Source organism: Pungitius pungitius, chromosome 14, assembly GCF_949316345.1.
Source record: "Pungitius pungitius chromosome 14, fPunPun2.1, whole genome shotgun sequence".
Lineage (NCBI taxonomy): Eukaryota > Metazoa > Chordata > Actinopteri > Perciformes > Gasterosteidae > Pungitius > Pungitius pungitius.
In genome coordinates, this window is record NC_084913.1 from 8,679,195 (window position 1) to 8,688,254 (window position 9,060).

Sequence of the window (9,060 nt, forward strand, 5' to 3'; positions counted from 1 at the left end):
TACAGTCCTCCCCGAAGAGCAAAACTGGATCCAGTCTAATGAGGTCAAACAAGACGGGCAGATCGTTAAGATAACAGACAAAATAAACCTCACACCCGCATGCAGCACATTTTTTGCTCATTTCTTCCATTGCTGTTTCTTAAAACAGAGCCAACGTTCCATTGAGGTTATGTCTGCAGTTACAAACACTGTAGAAAATAAAACCCAATACTAAAAACATAAAGTTTATGCTAACTGATTGAGGCTAATGTTTTTAAGCAAAACGTGCCTCGTTTGATTTAAGAGTACGCAGTTTACGGACTTGTACTCGCCCCAAAATATTCTGTAAGTTCGTAAAGTAGATTCGTAAACTTACAGGGAAAGAAGAAAAGGGAGACGGACTGGAGGGAATTTACAGCGCGAACCGGAGAGCTTCAAGCTGAACACAAACATAAACACACAGTTGCTGACGTCTGTACAGTAAATGTTAAGGTTCACTGTTGTTTTCAACTCCTGTGGATCATTGTATCACAATCCCTCTAATAAAAGAGACTTTATTATTATTATTATTGTTTCTTCCTAGCACAAGGGACAACGTAGCTGACAGTAAGTCTATTTATTTTTCATTTTCCATGTCCAGCTCACGGCTAATGGAACTACCAATAGTAACAATCCTGCAGCTCGCTGCAACTCAGCGGGCTGCAATTTGGGCAAACAGCCCTCTGAGTTAAATTTTGTTTTTTTTGGCAAGATTGTGAGACGTAACTTATGACAAGACGTCATCATCGCGCCACTGAGTTACCCTCTGTAGTTGCATGAATAGCCATGTGACCAGCAGAGTGACTATTTTGAATTAAACTCTTTTCGTTATTTAATCTGTATTATCGAAATGCCCATGTGTAGTTTTTCCTTCATAGTTTCAGAGATGTTGCAGCACAGTCGTCTCTAAGCCTGAGAGTTTGTGGGCAAAGTGAGGAAATAGTGTAACCTGCAGTTAGCTCGCCGACTCCGGCTGATGACGTAACGTTTTTTCCGTGGATCAACTCTGAGGTTATGAGGTTGTTGTGAGGTTGTTATGAGATGACGCCGACATCACGATGCGCAGACAAACACGGCTGCTGTCAAAAGCAGCTATTAGCCTTGCAGCGACAGCAGATTTTCAGTGTTACAAAAACAACAAAAAACACTTGCGATTAACAGCTTTTGTGTGAATTGCGAGAGCCGGGGAGGCATGTAAATGGGGGCAAGTGTTACTAAAGCGGGATCAATAGCAACAGCGCCACACTGCAGCTCCCTCGGGGGCACAGTGTGTCCACGGCAGTGAGGTGAAATCGGTTTGCAGGACGAGGGGACGCATTAATTCTATTACCGACAATATGGTAGTTATGGCTTCGATGGAGGCAGGAGCTTTTCCTGGTCAGTAGTCCATTGGCCTCTGATGAACAAACAGTTACACAACATGGCCAAGAGATGGTACGGCTCTAACTGTCGGCCACCACAGTAAGAATAATAATTTATGCTCCCTGAACTACATAAAGAAATGATGATCAATCAGCAAAATTGTGGTTGATCATTTTTCTGCGGATTGACTGTTTCCCCCCTTTCATATTTAAAAAAGCAAACTCTGCTTTAGAGAAAATAATTTGCCTTGCAGCATGCTGTAAACACTCAGAAGCACCATTGTATTCTTCTATGGTAATTGGTTTGTCATTACTATTTTAAGCACCTAAACTCCCGGCTCTCCAGAGCTATTTGTGTTCAAACGGAAATTGTTTGGGAAATTCTGTCAGGAAAATGATTTTCGACCCGTAATTTCAATAACGAGCCAAGTCGTTGTAAGATGGCGTTTCCGCGTCTTTTTCCTCAGCCAGTATATATATCATTGGCCCGTAGACGCCGTTGACAGTCATTTTTCTTTGGTCCTAATCTTATAACTTCATAGTCGTGTTGCCTCGGGCCACACGGTAACCAGACCTCCCACCCGGGGCAGAGACACTCTCCTTTGTTCTACGTCACCCAAACGGACGCAGCGCTAACCTTTTGCTGACACCTGAGCCCCGGCACTTCTACTAAGGTTTCAGGCCAACGTGAGCTGGCCAGGTCCACCTGCCCCGTGCCCAGACTGGGGGAGCAGGCGCACCTGAACCCACCGCTCCAGGCCCGGGATCGCTCAACCTTGCCAAGATGCCGATCTGGTTTCCTACCGGCACAGAACACGATACTGTCATCGTCCACATCCGTCCCGTTCTGTCCTGCCTCCTGCCTTCACCTCTACGACTGGTTAGAGTGCATCGCAGACAGTGTTTTGAAACGGTCGCCCTGTATCATATTAAAATTCCGGCCGGATTTATGTTTGATGAGCCGGGAGTGAGAGGTCTGTTGTTTTTTTTCTTTCTCTAAATAATAAAACACTGCAGAGGGAATGGGTTACTAAATAAATGGCCACCAATTGATAAAAGTGGATCAAGTCCCCCCCATTGAGGCAGCCAATATATCTGTCAAGGACTTGCCAAATGTGATGCTTAAATTTAATTCTAATGCAGATAATACAACAAATTTCTGCTGTAAAGATGAAACATTTGAATCCTTCTGAAGCAAACATACTAGCAAACATATTATCTTTCAATTTCTGCTTTATATTATTTAATGAATATCACTTGCTTTTAGAGAGATGGTCGGAAAGAAAATAACAACATTTGGAATATGTCACCATAGCCTGGAGGAAACATTATATTGTATTTATAAGCCAAATTATAAATCGATTAAGTCATCTGACGGTCAATACAAAAAAAATTGAATCGAACTTCGCCCTCTCCAAAACCACGAATTCAGCCTAACCAGACAACTGACAAGTTATGACAAACAGCAACAAACACAATGTTACGATATCTTCTCCCTTTCTTTCGAAAAAGTGGAATCTCTCGCCCGTCCTCATAAAAATCCTAACTTCCGTCCGTCTGTAAAGCCTGACAACGGACAAGAGGGACGGGCAGACATGCAGAGGACAGGAGGACAACTAAAAAGTGACCCAGTGGACGGAAACCCATCCGGCGGTCCGCGAACGACCAGTTTTGCGTGCACGTTTGCTGACGACGGCGTTTGTTCTGCGGGCCTGTGAGTCCGCTGACTCACTGTTGTGGTTGGAGCGTGCGACTGTGTCACTATTATACAGTCGTCTGTGTGTGTGTGTGTGTGTGTGTGTGTGTGTGGGGGGGGGGGAGCCAGCTTAAGTTGAAAACAGCTGTCCTTCGCTGACCGACAATAGCGCGCGCGCACGGCTCACCATGTCGAGACCACGTTGCTTCCCAACGCTTTCTAATTAAACCCATTTAATTGTGTGGCAGGCTGCAGCCGGAGAGGCACTTATCTGGAGAAAGAGCAGATTGACGGGCTGATTCATTATTCATTCGCGTGTATAAAAGAGCGGATAAATGGGCGGCCGCCACACTGACAGGAGAGTAAATAAATAAATAAAACAAAAACGAGAGGCCATCGCCGAACTGAGCCTTCGTGGTAGCTGTCGGAGGCCTGCGTCACACTCGGTGCTCACTCGGGGGCTGCCAACGCGCTACGACCTTCACCGTGTGTCCTGTGCCGCCGTCCGCTGATGCGCCCGCGACATTTTCCAGGTAACAACGCGTACGCCAGCGTCGCCCCCCCCCCCGGCCTCGGCGTCAAATGAGCCCTTTTGTCTTCCTCCATAACAAATACAAAGCACTCTGGCATTGAAAGCCTTCTGTACCACCGGCTCGGCCATTATTGCAACAACAACCTGCTCTGTCCACAGCCTCTGTGTTTGGCTCATTAGTGATGTAACCAGCTGGGACGGAGCCAAGGCGAGCCATTTCAACCGTGTCAAAACAATGGCGCCGAACCACCACAGCCAGTCGCACAGCATCTCCTCGGATTAAAAAGACCCGTCATTGACTTGTTTCAAGCACCTCTGCCGTCGCCCCAAACCATTCCGAGACGAGTTTTTATGTATAGCAGCAGTCGTCCTCACATTAGTTCACCTTAAGTGCTTTGCAACAACACAGGAGCCTTGAGATTACAGATTCCTGCTTTTCATTTAGAGATGTTAATCAAAGAAAAAGGCCTCGCTCACATCTGGTTGAATGATAACAAAAACACGAGGAGGCTGACAGAAAGGTGAGCTCGATCAGAGGCCTTTTCCCACGTGCCCTGCTTTAATCTGCCCTGTCAAACACTCCCTGTGTGCCAGAAACCAGGATTAGTGGTGTTCTTTGTAGCATTCAAAAGTCAGTCCTCGGTCTGCTCTTTTAATTGCGCAGGGACCCCGTTTTTTTTTTCTTTGGGTGATATCTGGGAGAGGTGGGCTGACAAGAGCCGCTTGACAGGATGCTTGAGTGACAACTGCGCTGCGATCAGACTCTCCGGCCCACAGCTGTGTTAATCAAACCATGTTTGAAAGGAGGACATAACCAGGTTTAACTATAGGGCGAGTAAATCCAAAATAAATAAATAACATGTGCGATCCGAGTCTTGCCCCCTGTGCAACATGACAGCAAAAACTGTAAACAAAGAGTCGATCGGTTGAGTAAAGAAGAAATCCTGCACAACCGACACCTCTGAGGTTACACAGGCGAGTTATTCTCTTTTCACCCAGTCCCTTGGAACTTAAAGATTACAACCGCTATCCTGTAATTGCAGGACAACTGCAGGGTGACACATTGGTGTCCTTCCCTGTGACTGGTCTGCAGGGGTTGGAAAGTGTAATGAGATTGGGGACCAGCTGCTGGTAAGTACCCATGCACATGGAGTTGCAAAAAAAAGAAAAGGAGGACATTTGGCTGAGAAAGGTGCCGTGGGGATGACGGAGGGGTGTTCAAAAGATGCATCTTTTGGAAGCGGGAAATAGCTGAAATCAGCCACACCATGGGGTCGGTATTCCTGATCTGCACTGTATCTTGGTTTTATTCTCTCTCTCTCTCTCTCTCTCTCTCTGTCTTTTTGGTGAGGAATCAGACAAGTGACCAGCAGGTGAGGGAAGATATTCTGACATGGAATTCCCAAGGGGTTTATCGGTCGAGCTTTGGTGGACCATCTGGTCTGTTAAGACCCAAAACTGGCAGGTGCCAGTGCCAAAAGTGGAGTCCCCCAGGCTCACTTTCAACACATTCGAGTGCATGTGCTTTCCTGCTCTGTGACTTACGGGGCCTATCGCATGTGTGCAAGTCAGCACACTTTCTAGCGAACCTAATGCACGTCTAGTTGTGTCCATTTTTACCCAACATCACATTTCCTCGTGGCACCAATGACTTATGACTACAGTATGCCGGCATTAACGGGTTGACATATTTCATCGGTGCTGCCGGGGGGATAAGAAGCGAGCTAAAGAGGTGCCAGAAAGGATGTGAGTCCACCACTGCGTCTAAAGCGGCCTCGTTTCAACCCCCTGCATGTGTCTTGAATGGGAAACTCAAGCCCTCCCGCCCTCCCATCCAATGTACGCATCGCCTCCGGACACCTTGCTCTCCAAAAAAAAAACTTAAGACAACGATCAAACAACTGGTGCATTAAGGATCTCATTGTGCGTGCGTGCGCGCGCGCGTGTGTGTGTGCGTGCGCGCGTGTGCGTGCGTCAGTCTGCGTGCGCGTTGTTCTGCCCCGCTCTTGTCATGTCTACCACCCATTTCTGCAATTCACCAAGCGTCAATCATCTGCGCTGCGCGCGCGACGCTCGGCGTGAGTCTCGGCGAGCTCCCATTGATAAAAAAAATAAAAAAATAAAAGCCCCCCCCGGCGAGCGGCGCTGCATTCAACGTCACCGACACACGCACATGCACGTGCACTCGGGAGGGCAGCGTGTCAGTCGCTCGGTCGGTCCTCAGCGCACATGCTGCACAATCACACCACGAATGACCCACAACCGTTACGTTCAGCGGCAACGTCCCCACCCCCCCCCCTCCCCTTCTCGCGCGCCGTGGAACCGTACCTGCATTTTGTCCGAGGTAAACACCTCGATGTCTACTTCGCAGGCGATGATGGTCACCATCTCCAGTTTCATATTTATCGATGGCATTCCCTTTAGTGGTTAGTTTTTGTAGGGGGAAGATGGGGGAGGGTGGGTTTAGGTGTTAACAAAGTCTTTCTCCTCCTCCAGTGTTTCTCCTGCTCCTCCTCCTCCTCCTCTTCCTCCTGTTGCCGCTGGTTGGATCGGGAGAGTTCCGCCGGGTTCTTCCTGCGGGAACTTGAGGTAAAGTCCAGCCCGTTCCTGTTCGCGTTGGACCGGCAGAGAGAGAGAGAGAGAGGGAGAGAGAGGGAGAGAGAGAGAGAGAGCTGCTGCTGGAGACCTGGTTGCACCGACGCGCTGCTCAGAGTGATGCTGCTGCTGCAGCAGCCGCACAAACTCTCTCTCTCCCCCCCCTCTCTCCCTCTCTCTCTCTCTCTCCCTCTTTCTCTCTCCACCACCCGGCTCCTCATTGACGTCATTACCAAACCCCACGCTCGTTGTGTTTTTACGCCACCACGGCGCTCGACGATCCGCGCAGGGGGCACTGCAGAATTCGCCGTCCGGTTTGTTCCGCTTTTTCTTGTATATTTTCGTGATGTTCGCCGAGCTGCCGCGGAGAGAAAATGTGTCACAACCGGTTCGGGGACATTAAACGGGGCCAAAGCGTAGCATTAAGTCATCGGTGTCACACAGTGTGACCAGGAGCCTTTGAGTTACCTTTCATGCCTTCGAACAGTGGCGACAGTTCAGGGAACATTTCCCCACGGGATGGACAAATACCAGGAACATATATAATATGCAAGTCACATGTAAATGCCCTGCATTAACTGCTATGAGGCACTTAGGTCAGTGGAAGAAAAACGTATTTTACAATAATGCAAACGAACACAAGAGTTAACACAAGCCTAAATTATTCACATCAAATACCCAACATTGCAAGGTCATATCTAGGGAGGAATGCATCTAAAAATCCATCTTGTGATTAGTTAATCTGTATTTCTTTCTTAAATTATTCAGTGAATGAAATGTCAAAGAACAGTAAAAAAAACACACACACACACCATATAGAGTCCAAGGGGACTTCAATGTCATATTAACAATCCCAAACTGTTCAGTTTATAAATATTCAATTTATAAAACAGAGAAGGAAGTTCAAGGAGCTAAACATTTTTGGTATTTCTAATAACGATTATTGATCGCGATCGACCGGCCAATCGCCAAGGCTTTGCCGGCAGATCGCCATGCCAACGCCGCGCATGCACGGTCGCAGCAGAAAACTATTGCTAATGCTAATTAGCATACCCTTGACCACATTCAATTTCATTCAAAAGCAACACCGGCTGAGTCCAATCAGTGCAAATCACCCGAATGTGTGGAATGGTTTGTGACGGTTCCCTCCTTCCGACAGAGGAGCGGCGCGTTGTTGTTTTTGTTGATATCAATTTGTTTTGCGCTGCCGGGTATGCGGCGCGGTTTGGTTACCGCTTCTACTCGTCCACCCCCCCCCCCCCGTCTGCTGCATGTGGTGAGCGGGACGACTCAAACAAGGCCCGCTTGGGGAGGACTTTTAGTGCTGACCAGTTGATTGGAGAGTAACTGCACCGTTGCTCGTCATCACATGTGATAAAGCAGCAGGATGAAGCCGACTGGACCGCTGCTGCCGCGGCTCCTTTTCCCCCTTAATTCTGATGATACCGTGTGAGTTTCCACTTCAGCTCAAGGCCAATCCTTTAATGCATTCCTACAGACATTTCATCACAGCAACCCCCCCCCCCCCGCCATCACTCAGACCATCTCCCTTTGGTTAATAATAATAATAACTTGCCCGCAAGGCCGAGACAGCTAAGTCCCCTGTAAGCCACCAATATGAGGGCTATTTACGTCAGCGTGTGTCAGGCATTGTCCACGCTGTGCATACGGAGAACATGAGGGAGATGTGGGAGGATGGCCGTGACATTCCTCCACCCGACAGCATCAGTCAGTCGCACTGTCTGGAAAAATCTGTCTTCTAATGCCAGAAAATGGTCAGCTGCTTCATGCAGTGAATGTGTTTTATACTTCCAAGTGACCGTAATAAGAGAAGGCAGAAGAAAGGGTTTGTTACTTGGCAGTTTCGAATTTCTAAAATCACACACACAGCTCCGAAAATCACCGGCTCAGAAGTGATGCAGCGGAGCGTCTGTGCCGCCTTTTCTTTTAAATCCACCCCAGTTTTTCTGCAATCTGATGTAGTCTCTGCTCGCCAAACACTGTGATCACTTATTTAGGGCCTGAGGGAAAATTCTCTTTTCAGTTGCCTCTTTACAGAGTCTCAGGTCAACAGAAGGTGGCAGAGATTCACCGCCTCGGCGGGGGAAAAAAGCGTCAGCTGAGCAGGTGCTTCACTGGAAGCCACTGTGCACCGTGCTCAACCTCGCATTGAGGCTGGATGAGGGGAATCAAGTCCGACCTGATTTAGTTCAGCCTGTTCCACTCGAGCGTTAGTGCTCCGCTGTTTGAGAGTACTTGTAACCAGGGGAACTGCAGTTGCCATGGGTTATGTAGAAAGATTGTGGAGATGCTCAGCTAATTTTCCAAAAAGGACATGGTGTAATAAAAAAAAAGAAAGATTTATTTTGTTTACAAACTAACGTGATGTGAGCATTTACATTTGAACCTCGTGGGCAGGATGGTAACGTGCATGGCCGCCTCTGCCTTCTGTGTACGAATGAGTGTGTGAATGGATGAACACTGGCATCCGGTGTAAAGTGCTTTGAGTGGTCAGAAGACAACGCAAGTCCTTTTACCATTAGAGTTGTTAGAACCATTATTCGGGAGCTCGCTCCTCGCCTTTTTGAGAGCGGGTGAGAGGCAATAGAAATGCTCCCAATCTGGTGTGAAGCGCCTCAAACATGACACATTCAAATCCTTCCGACGGTTGGGCTGACGTCTGAAAATGAAAGGGTTAGGAACCGCTGATGTGAAGCACAGGACAGCTCATTGGAAATGTTTTTGATTATCAAAGCACTCCTCTGATTCCCTTTTGCCACGGCTGATAAGCAGGATGGATCACTGCGGATGATGAAGCACTTTTCTTCCTCTCTGGCCTCATTCCTGCCGCTTCTCCT

General features: G+C 47.9%; 1 protein-coding gene across 1 annotated transcript in view; it reads right to left on the reverse strand.

The window, feature by feature from the left end:
- rcan3 (regulator of calcineurin 3) overlaps positions 1-6,349 on the reverse strand; it is an 18,251-nt gene extending 11,902 nt beyond the window's left edge. The window contains exon 1 of the mRNA XM_037486605.2: positions 5,936-6,349. Coding sequence (XP_037342502.1) covers positions 5,936-6,022 — 87 coding nt within the window. The 5' untranslated portion in view covers positions 6,023-6,349. The remainder of the gene's footprint in view (positions 1-5,935) is intronic.
- Between the last annotated feature and the right edge of the window lie 2,711 nt (positions 6,350-9,060).